Here is a 22,131-nt window from a genome sequence, read left to right on the forward strand (position 1 = left end):
TGTGTTCTCGACTTTTGGTTCTCGCCTTTGACACTGAATTAATAGGTTAGTATAAATAAATATTAGGCTAAAAACATAAAAAATGATGTAAATATAGCGTTGGGGACGTATCAGCCTACTCCAAGGTGATGCCGACATCGACCGGGAGGGCAGTGGCACCGCCTCGTCCATCGTCGTGTCGGCATCATTGCCCTCGGGAGAGCTAGTCGGCAAGCCAACCTGTATTCGGGCGTTGGCCAGGCCAAGTGGCAAGCTCTCAAATGTTGGGCAGGCGGACGGACGGGTGGCGTTTGCATGCCGGACAACGGAGTTGATTTCTCGACAACCATGCTTGTTTAATGCCAGCAGGTGGATGGACGGCAGTGTTTGCATGCGGAGAGATGATGCGTACACCAGGACACGTGGCACAGACGGCTCCAGTGAGAGGCCGCGTCCGCTCTGGGCCAGCATGAATGTGGCGCTGGCGCTTAGGAGTGGCCCTGACCGACATAAATGCATGGCAACTACTTCGCACGAGAAAAGGCACGAAGGAGAGAGATGGTTTGGGTGGGTCCAAAGTGGTGAACGTGTGCGTGGCAGCACTCGGAATACCCACAAAGCCCCCTTGGTTTGCCTCCGATTTGTTGGGAAATGAACGTCCTGATCGGTCCGTGGACCGATAAGGTACCATGTTAGATAACAAATCACGTCCGGACTGCCTGGTCCGAATGAAGGCGGCAGTTTAAGGATCAATGTTGAAGATGCCCTAACGAGTTAACCATGTTTACAAGCTAGTAAAGGGAAACGAGTCCTGCTAATAAGAGTGAGTGTCTTCCCCGCAAAAAATAAATAAGAGGGAGTGTCTACCGCCATTACGTGAAACAAGCGGTTGACGAGTGCCAAAGCGGAAAGGCAGTGAATACGCCTTCGATTAGACCTCATCTGCAGCCCGGTCACAACGTGGACCGTCGATCAACGAGCGAACAGCTTGGATGCCATAGGTCCCTCCATGGAATAAGTGGTTGTTTGGATAACTACTATTTGGAACAAGTTTTAGTAAAACTAGTTTTAAGAGTATTTTTAGGAAAACCAGTTTTAAGTTGTTATTTTGATAAAGCTGGTTTATAGAATACTTTGTTTGGCGTCTCTTTCGGGTCATCCTCAACCTTGAGAGAACGATTCCAAGCCGTTCACATGAGAGGCAAGAGGGGAGGCACCGCGCCCCCACATCACAGTTCGTGGTGCTTCCGACGGGCCTTTCACGGACACGGAGCTGGACGCTCGACCACGCCATGTCCATCAAATTGCTGGCCGATGCTGCCCTGCTGGGCCTGGTGCGCGCGGCCACGGGACCTCATGCGCCATGCCACCGAGCTGCGTCGTGGTGGCCTTGAGCGCCGAGGAGACGGAGACACGGTGCGTGGAAAGGTGCTACGCGCGGTCGACGTGACCGAAGCCGCGCGGTCGACGTGACGGAAGCCGCGCGTCCGACCAGGCCGGGACGCCGGGTTCGTCGGCGGCCACAACCTCGTCTTCGGCGGCCCCATCACTGCCATCAACCCCACCGTGCTGCACTCCATTGGCCTGTGATGCGATTTCATATATGTGTGTGTCGCACGCCGATCGTTTCATCAACTGATCTACACGACGCAAAAGAGCGCGCCAGAGGCCGGCTCCGGCGAGGTAGGTGTTAGTGTTATCGAGGCTGTAGAACGGCGTAAGCATGGGACAGAGCTCGAGTAGCTTCTCCTTGAAGAGGTCAGGCCATGGCCTGCCTCAGCTGCTGCTTCAGTGACAGTAAGAATTGTGGGCTCGCCGGCGGCACCAGCGTGCTGGATTTGCAACCACGGCGCCGATGTTATCCTCACCGAGGAGCAGCAACCACGGCACCTGAACGGGGCTTTCCTTGCCATAGTACACGTACTTACACGCTACCCACTCAGCGTAGGTCTCATCGAAGCTACAGTCTCCGATTGAAACGAACAATAAACTAAGCTGGTTTGTAGAAAAACGACGATTAGTGGTTTTTCCAAATACTCATTTTTCTGGTTTATGGGAAACCAAGTTTTCCTTATCCCGAGATTTGGTGGACCAACCAAACATAGTTTTAGGTGGTTAGAATCCTAAACGTGATTAGTGGAAACAGGTTTGGTATAAATCCCGTATCCATTACTCCAAGCGCAGTTTGAAGCGGTTGACGAGTGCCAAAGCGGAAAGGCAGTAAATACGCCTTCGATTAGACCCACCTGCTGCCCGCTAGCAACGTGGACCGTCGATCCAGCAACGAACAGCTCCGATGCCATTTGGTCCCGCCACTGACTATATAAAGACCACAGCTGGCTGGACCGAAACCCTTACAAGGACCCGGAGACTTCGGAGCTCGGAGACGCCGCCGCCGACCACGCGCCGTACATTTCGCGCCTTCGCCCGAGCGTCGCCGCCGCCGCCATGGTAAGAGCCCATCGCCCGTGCTTTCACCTCAACTCCGGCATGCCATCCAATGCAGGTCTAACCCTTTCCCTCGCTGCGTGTGATTGTCACAGACCTTCAAGCGCCGGAACGGCGGCCGCAACAAGCATGGCCGCGGCCACGTCAGGTTCGTCCGCTGCGTCAACTGCGGCAAGTGCGTCCCCAAGGTAAGTTGGATCATGCCGCTGTAGTCCAAAACTCTCTCCTCGTGCACGAACCGCCGCATCAGTCCGTTGATTATGGCGGGATTTCTTTTCATGGTTCAGGACAAGGTGATCAAGAGGTATACGTGGCGTGTTGGATGTTCATCCTAGCCTGGGATGCCGACGGGTGGGGCGACCGCACGCGCGCCGCCTCTCCTCTCCGGCGAGGGACGGCGGGTAGGTGGCAGGTTTTGGGCGCTTGCGGACGCTGACGAGGAGGACGCGGAAGGGGATGCGGACGATGCTCCGCCATCACCGCCGACGCCGACTCCCTCCGACCACGTCAACGACTGGTTCAATGCCGGATACACGGAAGAGGAGGTCGCGTCTTCCATCGGCGAGGTGTTGCCTCTCCATGATCCGGCAAGGATCGGGCTACACGCGGGCGACAAAAGGGAGATGGTACGCCGTCTAATTTATCGGAGATTGTCGTCGGCGGCGGTCAAGCCTTGGAAGGGCCCTCTACCGAAGGTTAGTCTTCCTAATCTCACTGTCTTTGATCTAGTTCGGCCGGAGTCGTGGATCGTTGTTAAGCGGAAGAAGAAGAAGGATCGCCGGACGGCGGCCAGATCGCTGCCGGCGGCGCATGCGGTTGTCTCGCCCGGATTTTCGGGCTTCGGGGTCGCTGCCGATCGCCAGCGACGTTTGAATTTGCTAATTGGCCGAGAGAGGCCGAATGAAAGTGCTCTTGGGCTGAGTCAGGTTGGGCCGGGGTTAACTGGGTATGAGGCCCAGGCTAACCCGGTGCCAAACCAGCTTCTCCTGGGAGCGGATCGGTGCGTTGCGGGTGGGCTGGTCGGGCCGGAATCGCCTGGGTATGCGGCCCAGGTGGATCCGGTCATGATTGCTTCTGTGGGCGACGTAGGTTTGCCAGTTCGATCGTCGTTCCGTTCCACGCCTTCGCCGGTTAGGGTTTTACGACGCCGGAGTCCGAACCTTCGATCGGCAGGGAGTGGACGGGCGCGGCGTATTCCCCCGCTTGCGGCGATGGCGGGCCGCGGAGGTGCCTTGCCGCCGGGGAAGAAGTCCGGGACCGGCCGCGTCCAGGCCGAGCCGCCGCAGGGCACTAGCGCTGGCCGTGGCGCCATGCCGCCGCCAGCTTTCGGGAATGGGGTTGCGCTGCCGTTGCCCGCGGGTAGTGGCCGCGGGGCAGTGCCGTCGTTCAACCCTGGGACTGGCCATGGAAGGCTACCTCCATCGGTTCTGCCTGCTGGTCGAGGTGTGGCGGCGGTTGGTTCGGCTACGGGCCGTGGTGGAGTTTTGCCTGGTCCTCGACCGCCGGCCCCTGCTCCTGTGGGTTTCCGTCATCCGGCGCCGGCAGCGGCCGGGATGAACGCGGCGGGCCGTGGTGGCATGGTGTCAAGGCCGACTGCGCCGGGGCTCTCGACCGGGCAGCAGCCGAGGCCGGCCCCACCGCCTCACCTCGTCGCTAAGCCCCAGCAGAATAGGGTCGGGACGGTGCAGGCGCAGCTACCGCTGCCGCCTCAAGTTCCTGCCGCGCCCCGGGGGCAGTGGGGTGATGATGGTTTCGATGCGTATGGATTTGGTAAGCACCGTGGGTCCTCGTCGACGGGCGGTGGTCGGGGCTATGCTTGGCAGAGCGATGGCACGGCGGAGCGACCGTTCATGGGGCCCCCAGGAGGCTTTGTTGAGGGGGCGTCTGGCCCGGGCTACCGACAGCGGGGTGGGTTCCGCGGTCATCGTGGTGGCCGTGGGGGTCGAGGTGGCCGGTGCCGCACACGACAGCCACCGCCGACTGTTGTTGACCAGATGGTGGTTGACGGGACCGTTGAGGAGCAGGTTCTATCAGGACAAGCTATGGAGGTGGTCTCGGCGCTTGCCTTTGCTGAGATTCCCGGAAAAGAGTCCGGGTTGACACGATAGCAGAGGCGACTGACAGGGCTGAGTCTGAAAGGGCGTCCAAGTGGGCGCGTAAGAAAGAAAAAATGATGTGCTATAGGTGTGGTGGCAAGGGACATTTCATTGCTGAGTGTGTGGCTGAGCTGTGTGGCACTTGTGGCAAACCGGCACATGATTCGGGGGACTGACCATTTTTGAGAGATCAGGCACCATCACTCATGATGTATGGAGTGTACTGTGCTGAACTTACGTTCTTTGAATCTCCAACGGAGATGGAGGTTCCTGACGAGACCTTGAGTTTGACGACTGGGTTAGTCAAAATTACCAGAGGAGAGGTCTCGGAGGCACAGATTGTTCAGAGGCTCAAGGAGTTAGCTCCTGGTGATTTCCAGTGGGAGCTTGTTAGTATCGAGGACAAACTGTTTCGGGTTGGGTTCCCGTCAGTTGAGGATATTCAGAGACTTCTGAGTTTCGGGATGTGCAAGGTGCCGGGTACTGATGGTGTGCTTGAGTTTCACGAGTGGAAGAGGATTGAGCCTACGGGCAAGCCTCTGACTCGGGTTTGGCTGCGGTTCTCTGGGGCTCCCTCCAAGCCGATGCAGGATGCCCGGGTCGTGGCCAGTTTGGGTATCATGGTGGGCAGACCAGAGCGAGTGGATATGGACTTTACCAGAGCCCACGGGATTGCCCGTCTACTGGTCCGTGTGCTGAATATCGAGTACGTGCTTGAGGTGGTTAAGTGGGCATATCGAGGCCACATCTATAACCTAGTCATTGAGTTCGAGGATGAGAGTCTGTTCGCCGAGGCGGCCAACGGGACTGATACTGATATGCACGAGGGTGATGATAGTTCGGCACTTAAGAAGGCACCAGCTGCTGACAGTGGACGAGAGTTGTCCACTGCGCCGGGTGCTGACTCTCAGGCGTCTGCGGATGGGACGGTGCCTACGGCTACTCTCAGATTCGGGTCTTTCGAGCCGGCATCTGCACCCCCGAGACTTTGGAGTGAACGGGTGGAGTCTGATGAGGTGTTCGAGCACTCGCTACCGGTCTTGGAGTTTGAGGAGTCTGTGGTTCCTCTTCTTGGGGCGTCGCCAATCTCGGTCAGGGATGAGGCGGAGGAGGTCGTTCTCGCAGGAGGGGGTATGGAGATGGTGATTTCGGATCCCTCCCCTACGGTCGCGATACCACAGTTGCAGCCGGCGGCGTCATCTGCTGATGGGGGCTTGGGGCAGGTGGCCTCGGCGCCCTCATCAGGGCTTGCGGAGGTCGAGTTCCCGACGGTGGAGATTGACTCTTCGGGAGGGGGGCCAAGGCTGCTAGCCCCGGCACCTACCTCCCCTATCGCCGGGCCGGCGTTGCTTTCCGGAGGGGGCTCGGGGCAGGTGGCCTCGGGGTCCTCTTCTCTCGAGGCGCCCAGGGGGGCCTGCCCGCCTACGGCGCCGGTGCCTCCGGCTGGCTGTTGGGCCGGGGTGGATGGGGAGCTTGGGCAGGAGGTCCAGGTTCCACCCTCCCCCGGCTTGGTTCACTCGAGTAGAGCTACTCGGGAGGAGGTGATTGCGTTCGGTGGTATTCCGGATCCGGTCTCTGAGGGGCGACGGTTGAGTAGCCGTCTCCAGGACCATCCGGAAGTGGACGACATTCAGCAGCGGTGCGCCATGAGGGCGGCCAAGCTTCGTGACGTGGAGGTCACTACTGGTATGTCGGTCAATACCTCTAATTCTATTTTGCATTTTTCCAATGATGAGATTATCAATAATGCAAATCAGCTAGGAATTTCACTAGGTAGTAATGATAGTGAAATTTCAACCTCGGTTAATGATATGCTGGATTTAGAGGCCGAACGGGCGCTTGAGATGATTCGTAACTTAGCTGCGGTTAAACCCATGAATAACTCCGATATCGATGCTTTGGGGTCAGGGTGCTCGATAATTTGTGCGCGGATCTTGCTCATCCGTCTCCTGAGCCTGAGGAGGAGGATGAGCGAGTGGACAATGTGGAAGTGCGCACCTCTGAGACTGGTTGTGCGGACCAGCTGGAGGGTTTACATATTCCTAAACGCAAATGGAAGCGGAAGATTTACCCAGATTCCGCAGTGCGTACGAGCGCTCGGATACGAACGGCTAAAAAATTCCATGACGAGATATGAAAGGAATCTTTTGGAATAGCAGAGGTCTGAAAGACTTGGCTAAAAGAAGGTCTCTTGCTGAGGCTTCTATTGAGCATAAGTTGGACTTTATCGCTTTGTCGGAAACTGGTAGAGCCAACTTTTCGACACAATTTCTCAATACTTTATCGGGAGGTATTGATTTTGACTGGCATTGTCTACCACCGAGAGGAAGATCGGGTGGGATCTTACTCGGAGTTAGATGTGATTCGTTAGAAGTCCGAAGCGTGGTCATGGGAGATTTCGCTGTAAAGTTTAGGGTGCGGTCGAAGACCGATGGGTTTAACTGGGCTTTGGTGGCGGTATATGGTGCCGCACAGCCCGAGCTTAAACCGGATTTCTTGGCTGATATGGTTAGGATTTGCGGTTCTGAACAACTTCCTATCCTCGTGGGGGTGATTTCAATATCATCAGAAGGCGTGATGAGAAGAATAATGATAATTTTGACGGCAGATGGTCGTTCATGTTTAACACTATCATTGAAAGCCTGGATCTGCGTGAGATAGAGCTTTCGGGCAGAAAGTTTACCTGGGCTAACGCCATGCCAAATCCGACGTTTGAAAAGCTGGATCGAGTCCTGGCTAGCGTCGAATGGGAGCATAAATTCCCATATGTAACAGTCCAGGCACTTACACGTGGTATTTCTGATCACACGCCTTTATTCCTTGACTCTGGGGAGGCCACACATTTGGGAAATAAAAATGTTTTTTCTTTCGAGCTTGCTTGTTTTGAGAGAGAAGGTTTCTTGGATCTCGTAGCCAGAGAATGGGCTAAGGATGCAGGAGGTAAGACTGCGCTTGAGCGCTGGCAGAATAAAATTAGGCATTTGAGAAGTTTCCTACGTGGGTGGGCTAAGCATCTCAGCGGGATTTATAAGATTGAGAAGGAACAGCTCCTTACCCTTATTCAGTCCCTTGATGTAAAAGCCGAAACCATGATCCTGCCAGCCTCGGAGCTTCATGCCAAGCTAGACGCGGAGATGAGGCTGAAAGAGCTCCTTCGTGAGGAAGAATTAAAGTGGGCGCTTCGGGCCAAGGTCAGAAGAGTTGTCCAGGGGGACGCGAACACACAATTTTTTCACATGACCGCCAATGGTAAGCATAGAAAGAAGAGGATCTTTCAGCTTGAACAGGATGAGGGAACGATTCTTGGTCAGGAAAACTTAAAGCTATATATTACTGAGTATTACAAGCAGCTGTTTGGGCCTCCAGAGGATAACTGTGTGTCGCTGGATGAGTCTAGGATTGAGGATGTGCCTCAACTTACGGCTGTTGAGAATGATATTTTAGCTGCTCCTTTTTCTGAGAAAGAGGTGTATGAGGCCATTTCTCAGATGAAGAATAATAAGGCTCCTGGCCCGGATGGTTTCCCGGTAGAGTTCTACAAGAAGTGTTGGCATATTATTAAAGGAGATCTATTGCCGTTGTTCAATGATTTATTCTCTGGCCAGCTTCACCTTTTTCAGCTGAATTTTGGAACGATAACCCTTCTTCCCAAGAAGACAGAGGCAGTGAGGATTGAGCAATTCCGGCCTATCTGTCTTCTTAATGTTAGTTTCGAAATTTTTACCAAGGTCGGGACGAATAGGCTCATGCAGATTGCGCATACTGTGGTGCAGCCTGCTCAAACTGCTTTCATGCCGGACAGGAACATCCTCGAAGGGGTTGTGGTCCTACATGAAACGCTCCATGAGATTCACTCGAAAAAACTTGATGGAGTTGTTTTTAAGGTGGATTTCGAGAAAGCGTACAATAAAGTCAAATGGCCTTTCCTTCAACATGCACTTCGCATGAAGGGTTTTGATGAAGCTTGGCGACGCCAAGTTGAATCTTTCACGCAAAAAGGGAGTGTTGGAATTAAAGTGAATGACGATATAGGCCATTATTTCCAGACACACAAGGGCCTGAGACAAGGTGATCCAATGTCTCCTATTCTGTTCAACATTGTCGTTGACATGTTGGCAATCTTGATAGGTAGGGCAAAGGAGGCCGAGCAAGTGGGTGGCTTGGTGCCTCATCTAGTTGATGGTGGTGTGTCGATCCTGCAGTACGCTGATGATACAATCATCTTTATGGAGCACGACTTGGCAAAAGCGAGAAATATGAAGCTGGTGTTGTGCCTTTTCGAGCAATTGACCGGTCTGAAGATTAACTTCCATAAAAGCGAGTTGTTCTGTTTTGGTAGAGCCAAAGAGGAACAAGATGCATATAAGCAATTGTTTGGTTGCGATTTGGGAGCACTTCCGTTTACTTACCTAGGTATCCCCATTCACCATCGTAAGTTGACAAACAGCGAATGGAAGTGTATCGAGGATCGGTTCGAGAAGAAACTGAGCTGCTGGAAGGGCAAACTCATGTCGTATGAGGCCGATTGATTCTCATTAATTCGGTGCTCACGAGTATGCCTATGTTTCTTTTGTCCTTCTTTGAAGTACCAGTTGGAGTTAGGAAAAGGCTGGACTTCTATCGGTCCCGTTTCTTCTGGCAGAGTGATGAACTTAAGAAAAAGTACCGTTTAGCCAAATGGGATGTCATATGCCGACCAAAAGACCAAGGGGGTCTTGGTGTTGAGAATCTTGAAGTCAAGAACAGATGCCTTCTCAGTAAGTGGCTATATAAGTTAGCAGCTGAGACTGAGGCAACTTGGGCGCAGATTCTTCGTAACAAGTATCTGCACTCTAAGACTTTGTCGCAGGTGACAGTCAGACCGACTGATTCGCCCTTTTGGAAGGGGCTAATGAGAGTCAAAGCTACTTTCTTTAATAGAACAAAGTTTATTGTCAGTGATGGCAATAACACTCGCTTCTGGGAGGATACTTGGCTGGGAGGAACGCCGTTGGCGCTTCAGTATCCGTCGCTGTATCGTATTGTGCAGCGACATGATGCTCTGGTTGCAACGAGTTTGCAGCCCACTCCCCTTAATATTCAGTTTAGGAGGGTGCTTGTTGGTGACCGATGGGAAGCTTGGATTCATCTGGTGAGTAGACTGATGGAGGTTCAGCTCACTCATCAGCCCGATCAGTTGTGTTGGAAACTTACTAGATCTGGTGAATTCACAGTCAAGTCGATGTACATTGATGTCATCAATTCTAGTGTTATTCCTAGTTCCAAACATGTTTGGAAAGTTAAGGTTCCTCTGAAAATCAAAGTGTTTATGTGGTTTGTACATAAACAAGTCATCTTAACGAAAGATAATTTGGTTAAGCGCAACCGGACAGGCTCTACTTGGTGTAGTTTCTGTGATCGAGATGAAACTATCAAGCACCTTTTCTTTGATTGCCCGTTGGCGAGGGTGTTGTGGCGCTCGGTGCAAATTGCCTTTAACATTACTCCTCCGAATTCGGTCGGGTCGTTATTTGGAATGTGGCTTGTTGGGATAGAGTCCGAAACAGCTAGACAAATTCGCGTAGGAGCATGTGCGTTGTTATGGGCAATTTGGAACTGCAGAAATGATTTGGCTTTTAACAGAACAACAACTATTCATTTTTTGCAGGTTTTATTCCGGGCTACTGCGCTAATCCGTATGTGGTCCTTACTCACTCCGACGGAGGCCAGGGAGCGTTTGGTTACTGGATCTGTCCGGTGGGAGATGGTAGCGCGGGATATCTTCAACCGGTTTGAATGGCGGTCATGTAATAGGATAGGCGATTAGTTTACCTATCTATCTTATGCCAGCCGGTTGTGGCTTTTGGGCCTTCTTTGTTTTTTAGCTTTTTGTGAGCCAGCCTTTCTTTTTTTGCAGACTGCAAGACCTTGTTGAACTACTTTATTTATTTATAAATGTGGCTGTATGCATCGTTCTGATGCAGAAGCCGGGGAGTCTTCCCTTTTCGAAAAAAAAATACGGTGAAGAACATCGTGGCAAAGGAGAACATCAGGGATTTCACGGAGGCGTGCGCCCTTGAAGGTGCTGACTGGGTTCCTCCTTTGATTTCTTCTTCTTCCCGGTTCTAACTGTTGGATCTGTGATCGCCGATCATACTTTTGCCTTGCAAGGCTGCAACTTGGAAATTTTAGTATCGCACGTCTTGTCTGATCCTCTTGTGAGTTAGAAAAATGCGTGAACTCTTGGTGCGTTCGTGGCATAATTGACTAATTGTTTTGCTTGCAGGTTACCATCTGCCCAAGATCTACATCAAGGAGCGCTGGTGCATAGGCTGCATCATCCATAAGAAGGAAATCGGTGTCCGCTCCCGTAAGGACCGCAAGAACCGCGCACCACCGGAAAGATTCCGCCGCAGGGAACTTGCTCCTTGTCTTGACTCGTATGAGTTTTCTCATTTTCCATGTTCAATTGGTAGTTAGTTGTATCTTCCTTGCAAACATCCGCATGGATGTGCTTAGGGTCCAACCTTTTGGCAATCACACATCTACTTCTTGATGAAATGTGAACTGCTGAATATTACTTGTCAAGCATGTTGTTTTATTTAAGTGAGAAGTAACTGACATGGCTCGATATCTTGCACTGCATGTATGTCCCGTTTACAACACATAGTACCTGTGTAGGTTGAATTGGTCCTTAAGGTTGTGAAATGTTTATATGAAGATAGTGTTAGACTGTTAGTGTTGTATTTACTATTCATGTGTTTGCCTTGTATTTGAATTGTTCATGCTAGTGGTGTACTGAAAACAAGAGAGACGTGGCTGAAAGAGACGTGATTCAGGACCATGGTTCAGCCCAACCTATGGTCTATGCCGTACGATTTAACATCCTACTACATGTGGATCTGTGACATGCATGCCAACTGCATTTTTTAATCAACCATGTATGGATCCTCATGAATAGACATGCATGCCAACTGCATTTTTTAATCAACCATGCACGGATCCTCATAAATAGTGTCTAGAAATCAATGGTGTCGAGCATAGGTTCGGCTGAACCATGGTTCCGTAAAACATTTTCGCTGAAAACAAGCAGTTGTTGGGAGATTTAGCCTTTTCAATTTTTTCTATCAGCGTTGTACTTGAAGGCTCCAGTGCAGATTGTTTTCTGTCAAAGCTTGGACTGTCTAGCTATTCTTGTATTTGCATTAGTACTCTCCCTGATGCATTGAAAGTTTGAAACACACAAATGGCATGCTTCGATGATCCCTTAGCTATCATACTATATATGCAATCTTAATCGCTCTAATAATACTATAGAATGGCCGAACACCGTGCTTGCTATGTACAGTCAAAGAATTCATTCTTGTAAGAAGATTAGAAGACATGGCTGTGTGAATTATTATTTAACTCCATACTCTACCTTTGTGTGAATGATTATTTGTGTGATTCCTACCTTGTGGCATAATGCTGTTGAGCCATGTGGCTGATACATTAGTTTCATTTTGCAGGAGCCAAGACCTGAGGGCCAAGCTCCTCGTCCTGGTGGCGACGGCAGGGGTCCTGGTGGTGTCGGCGGTGGTCCTGGTGGTGCTGATGGTGGTTTCGGCGCTGGTGGTCCTGGCGGTGGTGCTGGCGGTGGCTTCGGCGCCGGTGCTCCAGCTCCCAACGTCGCAGGCGGTTGGCCCCAGAATTAGCTTCCTAGAGTGCTCTGCTTTTGATCAGTCTTTAGTAATATCTAGCATGATGCCAGTATGTTGTTCTGTCTAGTCTTACATGGCCGTATGGTATCTTACTCGTTGCACTTTGACCGCCTATAGTGAACCATGTGTTGCTCTTTTGGTATTTTCCTGGTAAACACCCATGAGAGTCCAGGTAATGGATGAGTTCTCTACTTTTGTTCAGTCTACTACGTAGAAGATTCAGTTAAGAGACCAAATGTTGATCTTTATGTAGGAGATCTACCTATTTTTGAGCATCGGTTTTGAAGTTTGAACATGGATATCTGCTATCTATAATATATATGTATATTGTCACTTGTCATCCGCCATTTGTTCTTGTTGGTTTCTATCTGTTTTTCTCATCGCTTGTGTCCTTGAATGAGTGGATAGCTCTGGTGTTTTTCCAAGATTTTGTTTCAGTTACCATGCAGTGTCAAATTTGGACTGGTTCTAGTTTTGTGACTGTTATTCATGCAATCCAATTTGTTGTGCACCTACTATGGTAGTTTGTCTGCTCATCGCCATGTGTGTACTGTTTTTAGTAGATTGTCATAGTGTTATGCATTTTACTCTAACCCGTGCAATACATATTTACCCAAGCAGCTTTGAAGATGGACTATGGAAAACTTCCGATTTTTCAATCTTTGGTTTATACTTTGTTACAAAATTAATAACTAGTGGGCTTATACCGAAGTAACTCCTGAAGTTAAAGGGATGTTGGCTGAAGCTCAAATGTCATTTCATATCCTATATAAGGAACCTATGTACCGAAAAAGGCTAATGGAGGACGGGCTCCATGAGCCTGTATTGAAATACAGTTTATGTGCACTAAGAATCAGGAAAAAAAATTAGGCATACTCATATACATATATAGTACAGTATGTACCTGAAAATTTTGTAATAATATATTTTCATACGTGGCATGCAAAAATACAAATATGTATATCAAAATGGACTGGTTTTTTTTGTTGGGCTGACATTTTTTTTTTCTCAGCTTATGAATCACCATATTTTTGAACGAAATTTTAAAGATCCGTAATAAACATTTACAAGTCTCCATAGAAAATTGTCTGAATCCTTTTGAAACTTTCAAGTAAGTTTATTATTTAAAAAAAGGCTCCATGGAGCCCATTGCTGAAACTTCACACTCACCTATGTACCCATTTCCTATGGATTTTCTCAACAGAAAAAACATTTCCTATGGATAAGAGAAAGAGAAAGCCGGTTCCATCTATGTTCATTGTCCCTTTTGTATGTCTTCCTTCGTGTGCCTGCGGAATGGGCATGGGAGATGGGATCCTCTACTAATTTCCCATGGCTCCTTCTAATCCAGGAAAGGAAAAAGGGTATAGTGGATCAGGGATCCCAGACTACGTCGTATTGTAACATGTTATCAACAGCTCTCCTCTGTGTTAAGGTATGCCCATGTCCTTCACCGTTTTTCTTTCCCATGGCTAGATTTGGATGGTTACTGCATAGATTTTTTTTATACATGTTGAAACTAGTATGTCAAGATTTGAGCACAGCGGCGACGACGCCCATGGTTGTTGTGTCCCCTCCTTGGAAGTGTCGTTGTGGTGTGTCGCACCTCGCCCTCTCCCGCTTAAATGGATAGAGGGAAAAAAGAAAGAATAACTACCCACATTCTACTATAGTATTTAGCAACCATCATGCTAAACCTTATAATTATAATCAACCAATAAATGATATTGGTCATACATTCTCAAAAAAATTGATATTGGTCATATGAAATTTCAAAAACATTTTACACCACACGCTGTAAGCTGGGGAATTAAGATCAACATAGTGACCTGGTTAAACAAATTATTGCAAATTTAATTGTTGAATTAAATTTGAAGCACCATACACATTTAGACAAGGAAAAAATGTCCATTCAAAATAGTGAACTAAACATTTAAGAAATGAACAAAAGAAAAAAAATCAATTTCAAAATCAACCAAAGGCAAAAACACAGTTTAAGGAACGAACTCATGGAGTCATGTTACCCAAACGAATAAATGAAAAAAAAAACATGAATAAAAATAAAAAATAAATTTAAGGAAGAAGAATTCTAGAGGTGGTGTTCAGAAACATAAACGGGCGACTATCCATCAGGCGCCTGAAAACTTGGTGGCATTCCGTCAAATTTATTTGGACCAATAGACTGAAAATCAACGACTATCATTCATCTTCTTCCTGATCATTTTCTTCTTGTAAAAAAATAATAAACAAAAGGCAAAAAATTCAAAAAACGTAGTTTTCTAAGAAAGAATGAATCAGTGGCACCGGTATTACCCTAAAGAAGAAGGAAAATAAAAAACAAATATGGCAAAAACTACCACAAAATTAGCAAAGAAAATTATAATTTGTATAATATGCAAAGAGTAAGCATACAATAGTGCAATTTTTGAACTCTAGTATAATTTATACACAAATTTATAGTTTTACATGTATGCTTGCACACACAATCAGAAAATAATATTTTCTAAGAAAAAATTGAATTAGCGACATTGGTATTATCCTTAAAACATAAAAACAAATAATGACAAAAACATGAACATAATTTGCATAGAAATTATACTCTTTATAACATGAAATAATATTGCATGGAATAATGAATGACAAGAGTGTCTTAATAATAAAAGAAACAATAATATTTTTTTAAATAATAATGTTAGACAACTAAGCCTGACATCAAGAACTATAAAGACTTATTTTCAAGCTCTTTTCCAATATGCAAGAATTAGAATATATTAGAAAATTGCAAACATTTATGCCAAACTTGCACTATTTGGTAATTCACAAGGACATGTGAACTGGTGCAACTTTAATAATAATTCCGTTCAAGTAGATTGATTATAAAAATAAATTTCATTTTAAGATCATCACACAAAATTAAGTTGTGCCACACAATTGCATCATTAAATACGATGTCAGATACACATATATAAGAAAAAATCCGATAGTTAAAAGCAGGCTAAGCATGAATAACAAAGGCATAAGACTACACGCAAAAAAACCTTAAGACATAAGACAAAATTTAAAAGATAAAAAATTCTTATTTAGAGGAACGATGAATTAAGGGATTGGTTTACGCGAAAAAGAAGAAAGAAAATGAAGAAAACCAAAGCAAATGATGACCAAATTTTGTAACAGATTTCGTATAACTTGCATTGTTCCACAATATGCAATAATAAGCTTATAGTAGTGCAACTTCAATAATTATTATGATTCAAGTAGGCCGCTTACAAAATAAATTTCATTTTAAGTACCTAACACCAAACTAAGTAGTGGCACACGATTGCAACATCAAATATGTTGTCCGATGCACAAATATTGGGAAAATCCAACGACCAAAAAACGACTAAGCCATAACAACTAAGACACTATAAAAGAATGATGTGATTTTTTAAGGTAGAATGAATTAAGGGCATCCTCTATAACAATATGCTCCCTAGTTTTAAAGAGCTCACATTCAATTGAGGTCTCCAATTGATATTGGGTCACCCGATTTTGACTGGGTCAATAATTTCTCAAAGCTCTCCCATTTAATTCTTGTATACTATACACTATGCTTCCTAACCACATTTAATTGAGGTCTCCAGTTGGAATTGGGTCACCTGATTTTGACCGGGTCAACAATTTCTCAAAGCTCTCTCATTCAATTCTTGTATACTATACACTATGTTTCCTATTGTTTAAGGCCCCACAATTAATTGAGGTCTTCAATTTAGAATTGGGTCAAACGATTTTGACCAGGTCAACAATTCTCAAGGAGCTCTTCCATTCAATTCTTTTAATTCCTATATGTTCCTTGATTTTGAAATTTCTTTCATTCAATTGAGGTATTTAATTTTGGATTTGCTTTACAGTTTTGACCATGTCAATGATTTTTCAGATCAATCAGCAGTAATCGGCCTATAAAAACATATCAATTCCCCCACCTTCCATCACCTAGAAAAAAACGCATCACCAAGTGATGTTGTAGCATCAATATAGTACATGCAGCTATCGATGCAGAAATTTTCCCACATTAATGTTGGAGATATGCCCTAGAGGTATTCATGTATGATGATACTTCCCATGTATTTATGAATAAAGATAGTACTTGGACGTTATCAATGATGTGTATCAGTAAGTACGTGACTTGTTTGTGGGACTATACATTGTATGATGACTGTCATAAAAGGTCCCTAGTTGAAAGGGCTGTGTGGACGCGCAGCCGACTAGACTAGCATATGACATGGTGGATGGCTCGGTCTCACTAGCCATGGAGCATTTGATGCTATCCATATAATATTGACTCGGAAGGATCTGGTCGGATTCGATGTAGTCGGATCCGAGTCGAGATATGGTCCGAGTCGGACATACCCAAGTATGAGACACAGCGATGTGTCATCTGTGAGCCTCTAGTACAACATACATTCTATGTCCTAAGACCTGAGCTGGCGCATGTACTCGGGATGGTGACAGACTTGCTTTGGGCCAACCAAACGCTAATCCGTGACTATGTAGTTATAAAGGTAGGTTTCAGACCTGTCCAGACCCATGCTGCGAGACATGGTCGAGCAAGATGGGATGTGCCCCTCCAATCAGGAGAGATATACTATGGGCCCCTCGTGTGATCCAACCAAGATAAGCATGGCCATGCGACAACGACTATGAGATAATCTGGTTTGTGATCGACATCACAAGAACAAGAAAGAGGTTGGGCTAGCACAAGGATGACAAACTCGCCTTGAGCTCGACAACCTATATCGTGTGGCAAAGTGAACAGAAGTTTGACATGTTGTACAGATTCGCTAACCGGCTTCATTATCTACTAGGTGGTCGGCATGCCTTGCAAGAGGCCGCTACCAGCCGAGCAGGTTGGAGGTGATCCGACCTGCGACCAAGCCGACTTGAACCTAAGGGGTCGCGCTCTTAAAGGAAGGAACCTGTGAGGCCCGATCTGACTCCACGAGTCAGATGTGATCCTACTCAGACTCGGATCCTGGCCGAACAGATTTTAGGCTTTAGGGTCCGTGCGAGGCCCAAGTGTTGAGCCTGCGACGAACTCCTAGATATAGTGGAGGTGCGGCACACTCATGCGGTTGATCGCTTCGGCGCCGTCACTAGGGCTTTGCATGTGTTGCAAGTATCCACTTCCACTCGTCGCCGACTGTGTGATCGGACCTAGCAGTCCGCCGCACAGTGTTCCTCCTCCACGCGCGGATACCGTTAGAGGCGGTGCACTTGCGCCGCTCCGGCGAACCAGTACGCGGGTTCCGACGACCGGCTGTTCGAGGGAGATCAGACGAGGAGGAGACGAACCACGCGGACGTGTTGCCCCAACTCTTCTTTCATTGCACGGCACTGCGCGTCTAGTGGTAACGATCCGTCACCTATCTCTCGTAGCATGTTCTTGGTTTAGGAAATTTTAATTTGCAGTCAACGTACCCTACCGTAGAACCTAACAATTAATATATGTTGGCTAGCGGATAACACAGAACCACACAATGAAATGCCCATCAGATGACCTCATTATAAATAAAAATAAAACACACTCCATCATCTCCTCCACCCCGCCAAACAAAATATTCCATCAGTTCAAAAATATAAGGGGTATTAGTTTTTTGGAAAGTCAATTTTTTTAACTTTGACCAAGTTTAGAGTAAAAAATATTGACATCCATAATATTAAATAAAAAGAGTATGGAAATTTACTTCATGATGAATCTAATCATACCAATTTGATATTATGGATTCTCGTATATTTTTCTATAAATTTAATCAAACTTAAAAGGTTTGACTTTTCAGAAAAGTAATACACCTTATGTTTTAAAATAGAGTGAATATTAATTTTTAAGAAACCTAACAACACCAAAGGTGCAACAAAGTGCGCCCAACCTTCTAGTTGATATTATGCTAAAAAAAGAAAGAAAATAAGGAGAAAACTCAAGCTGGTGACAACATTTACAACATATTGAGTAGAACTTGCATTGGTAATATGCAATAACAAGCATATAGTGCAACTTCATTAATTATTTTGATTGAAGTAGATTACTTTACAAAATAAATTATGTTTGAAGTTCCTAACACAAAACTAAGTTCTGGCACACGATTGGAGCATCATATTTCATTGTCACATGAACAAATATTAGAGAAAATTCGACAGTTCAACCCACTGGCGAACCGGAATGAGGTTGCGGCCTCTCCTTAGGCCCAAGTGTGCTGATTTCTCAGGCCCATGTGTGCCAACGCAGAGAAACCAGTGACAGCAGAAAAAAAATTCAGGTGCCAGCAGGCAGCAGCACATGCCATTACGTGAAGGTGAAGCACTTGGAAGCGGTTGACGAGTGCCAAAGCGGAAAGGCAGTGAATACGCCTTCAACTAGACCCATCTGCTGCCCGCTGGCAACGTCGACCGTCGATCCAGGAACGAACAGCTGGGATGCCATTTGGTCCCGCCACTCACTATATAAATACTCGAGGACGGCTGGCTGGGGCAGATCGAACCCTACAAGGACCCGGAGACTTCGGAGCTCGGAGACGCCGCCGCCGACCACGCGCCGTACATTTCGCCCGAGCGCCATCGTCGTCGCCGCCATGGTAAGAGCCCGTCGCCTCTGCTTTCACCTCAACTCCGGCTTGCGACCCAATGCAGGTCTAACCCTTTCCCTCGCTGCGTGTGATTGTCACAGACCTTCAAGCGCCGGAACGGCGGCCGCAACAAGCATGGCCGCGGCCACGTCAGGTTCATCCGCTGCGACAACTGCGCCAAGACCGTCCCCAAGGTACGTTGGATCATGCCGCTGTCGTCCAAAACTCTCTCCTCATACACGAACTGCCGCGCCGGTCGTTGATTATGTCGGGGTTTCTTGTGGTGGTTCAGGACAAGGCGATCAAGAGGTACAAGGTGCAGAACATCGTGGCACCGGAAGGCATCAGCTACTTCACGAAGGCGTCCGTCCTTGACGGTGCGGCTTTGGTTCCTCCTTTGATTTCTTCTTCTTTTCTGTTCTTGACTGTTGGAGCAGTGGTCGCGGATCAAACTGCTGCCTTGCAAGGCTGCGACATGGAAATTTCAGTACCGCACCTCTTCTCTGATCCTCTTGTGAGTTAGAAATGCGTGAACTCTTGGTGCGTTTGTGGCATAATTGACAAGTGTTTCGTTGCAGGCTACCATCTGCCCAAGATTTACCTCAAGGAGCGCTGGTGCATAGGCTGCGCCATCCATAAGAAGAAGATCGGTATCCGCTCCCGTAAGGACCGCAAGAACCGCGCACCTCCGGAAGAGGTCCGCCGCCGGGTACGTGCTCCTCGTCTTTGACTCGTTCGAGTTTTCTCGTTTTCCATGTTCAATTGGTAGTTAGTTGTATCTTCCTTGCAAACATCCGCATGGATGTGCTTAGGGTCCAACCTTTTGGCAATCACCCATCTACTTCTTCATGAAATGTGAACTGCTGAATATTACTTGCCAAGCATGTTGTTTTATTTTGGTGAGAAGTAACTGACATGCCTGGACATGTTCCTGTGTGGATTGAAATGTTTATGTGAAGATAGTGTTAGTGTTGTATTTACTTTTCATGTGTTTGCCGTGTAATATCTCCCTTGTATAAGGGGTTTGTATGCAGTGAATTCTTCATGCTAGTGGTGTACTGGTGTTCCCTCACAGGGGTCTGAATTTTTGTGAATTTTTTTCTACCAATGTTGTACTTGAAGGCTGAAGTATAGGTTGTTTTCTGTCAATGGTTGGTTGTCTAGCTATTCCTTGTATTTGAATTAGTACTCTCGCTGTTGCATTGATGTCTGAAACACACGAGCTTCGATGATCCTTTAGCTATCATACTATATATGCAATCTTGATCTCTCTGGTACTAGAATGGCCGAACTATGTGCTTGGTATGTACAGTCAAATAATTCATTCTTGTAAGAAGACATGGTTGTGTGATCCATACCACATACTCTACCTTTGTGTGGATTATTATTTGTGTGATTTCTACCATCTGGCCTAATGCTCTTGTGTCATGTGGCTGATACTTTAGTTTCATTTTGCAGGGGCCAAGACCTGTGGGCCAAGCTCCTCGTCCTGGTGGCGTCGGCGGGGGTCCTGGTGGTGTCGGCGGGGGTTCTGGTGGTACCGGCGGTGCTTTCGGCGCCGGTGGTGCTGGCGGTGGCTTCGGTGCCGGTGCTCCGGCTCCCAACGTCGCTGGCGACTGGCCCCAGAATTAGCTTCCTAGAGTGCTCTGCTTTTCATCAGTCTATTGTAATATCTAGCATGCTGCCAGTATGTTGTTCTGTCTAGGCTTACATGGCCGTATGGTTTCTTACTCGTTGCACTTTGACCGCCTAGAGTAAACCATGTGTTTCTCTTTGGGCATTTTCCTGGTAAACACTCATGAGAGTCCAGGTACTGGATGAGTTCTCTACTTTTGTTCAGTCTACTACGTAGAAGATTCTGTTAAGAGACCAAATGTTGATCTTTATGTAGGAGATCTACCTATTTTGAGCATCGGATTTGAACATGGCTATCCACTATCTATAAATATGTGTTTTCATTCGTCGCTCACCGTTTGCTCTTGTTGGGTTTTATCTATTTTCCTCATCGCTTGTGTTCCTTACATTGTTTTTCCCAACTTCTGTTTCAGTTACCATGCACTGCAATATTTGGCCAGATTCTAGTTTTTGGTGATCTAAGTTATTCATGCAATCCAAATTGTTGTCCACCTTTTTTTTTGGCATCAAAATTGTTATACACCTAGTAGGGCAGCCTGTCTGCTCATCACCAGGTGCAAATACTGTGGGAGCTTGTCTGCCCTGTACTGTTTTTGTTGTACTATTGTCAAGGTGTTGTGCATTTTACTCTGACTCTTACCCATCCAATCCAAATCTAGTCAAGTATCTTTTGTTGCAATTTGTATGGGTGGAGTCCGTGGCATTAAAAGCTCCACAAGTTTCTCTCCCACAAAAAAAAGCTACTATTAAATTTCATAGCCAAAATTTTGGAGATTGATATCTTTTAAACGATAAATCCGATCGGTGCTATTTTTATATATTTGAATTACTCGCACCAATAATTAGCAATGTGCCCGTGCGTTGCCATGGAACCAAAGTAGAATAATGCATATTCACAAATTTGAAAAAAAAACAGTCAAGTTTTGATATACATATATCACTAAAAATATACTATGTTTCACTCAAAATATAATTCTTGGGCTATTTTGATGAGGTAAGGGAGGAATGCAATTGGTTTCAAGATACTAAGGGATTTTCTGTACATTGGAATAGAGAAGTGGGATATTGCTGCAAAAATGCCACAACTTACATCACAGTCGTTAGATGCAGATCTAATGGTCAGAAATGACAGATGACAGACACACCATCATCACCAACCAAGTCTTTTATAGGAGTAAAGATACCAATATTGGATACATTTCACTAAATTTTATTTTACCGATTTCATAACAGATTTCAAGCATCTAAAAAAGATGATTTCACTCAATTCAAAATAATAATTAACTAACTTCAAACAAATATTTCACTCATTTAAATAAATCATCATTCAAAATAATAGATTTGATGCGTTTACAATAAATAAATTACACTCATTTTTCAAAACCGAATTTACTCATAAAAAACGGATTTCACTCATTTTAAATGATTGATCACTTTTGAACCAAATTTCCAAATTAGAAACTATTCATATATTTGAATTAGGAGTGATAAGACCTATAAAACCAGAACGACCCTAGATATATTTTGAATAGTTTAAATTTTAGAGTTTTCATAGTAAAATTCAAGTTATATTTCACGAAACTAGTTTCACACATTGAAACAATCAAGTTCACATAATTGAAATAACAAGTTTCACATATTTCAAAATTTGATTTAAATTATTTCACTCGACTGCAAAAACTATTTCACTTATTC

The 22,131-nt window shown here is 46.4% G+C and overlaps 2 protein-coding genes across 2 annotated transcripts; both read left to right on the forward strand.

The window, feature by feature from the left end:
• The first annotated feature begins 1,342 nt into the window (after positions 1–1,342).
• LOC141043024 (small ribosomal subunit protein eS26x-like) lies at positions 1,343–12,540 on the forward strand. Its single transcript, XM_073511940.1, has 7 exons — positions 1,343–1,407; positions 2,316–2,430; positions 2,523–2,615; positions 2,715–2,744; positions 10,530–10,584; positions 10,789–10,925; positions 12,014–12,540. Exons 1-7 carry the CDS (start codon positions 1,343–1,345, stop codon positions 12,194–12,196), a joined length of 678 nt encoding a protein of 225 aa, XP_073368041.1. The 3' UTR covers positions 12,197–12,540.
• A 6,184-nt stretch (positions 12,541–18,724) lies between these two features.
• Positions 18,725–20,747, forward strand: LOC141021016 (uncharacterized). Its single transcript, XM_073495947.1, has 5 exons — positions 18,725–18,810; positions 18,903–19,056; positions 19,094–19,178; positions 19,380–19,510; positions 20,260–20,747. Exons 2-5 carry the CDS (start codon positions 18,937–18,939, stop codon positions 20,431–20,433), a joined length of 510 nt encoding a protein of 169 aa, XP_073352048.1. The 5' UTR covers positions 18,725–18,810; positions 18,903–18,936; the 3' UTR covers positions 20,434–20,747.
• Positions 20,748–22,131: the final 1,384 nt, after the last annotated feature.

Source organism: Aegilops tauschii, chromosome 3 (genome assembly GCF_002575655.3).
Source record: "Aegilops tauschii subsp. strangulata cultivar AL8/78 chromosome 3, Aet v6.0, whole genome shotgun sequence".
NCBI classification, from domain to species: Eukaryota; Viridiplantae; Streptophyta; class Magnoliopsida; order Poales; family Poaceae; genus Aegilops; species Aegilops tauschii.

Excerpts from the sequence above, each read along its gene's own strand:
- LOC141021016 (XM_073495947.1), top strand. The coding sequence starts at position 18,937 with ATGGCCGCGGCCACGTCAGGTTCATCCGCTGCGACAACTGCGCCAAGA. Across the intron at positions 19,057-19,093 it reads ATACACGAACTGCCGCGCCG|GACAAGGCGATCAAGAGGTA; the intron begins GTCGTTGATTAT and ends GTGGTGGTTCAG. Across the intron at positions 19,511-20,259 it reads CGGAAGAGGTCCGCCGCCGG|GGGCCAAGACCTGTGGGCCA; the intron begins GTACGTGCTCCT and ends TTCATTTTGCAG.
- LOC141043024 (XM_073511940.1), top strand. The coding sequence starts at position 1,343 with ATGCCACCGAGCTGCGTCGTGGTGGCCTTGAGCGCCGAGGAGACGGAG. Across the intron at positions 2,431-2,522 it reads GCGTCGCCGCCGCCGCCATG|ACCTTCAAGCGCCGGAACGG; the intron begins GTAAGAGCCCAT and ends TGATTGTCACAG. Across the intron at positions 10,585-10,788 it reads GGAGGCGTGCGCCCTTGAAG|GTTACCATCTGCCCAAGATC; the intron begins GTGCTGACTGGG and ends TTTTGCTTGCAG.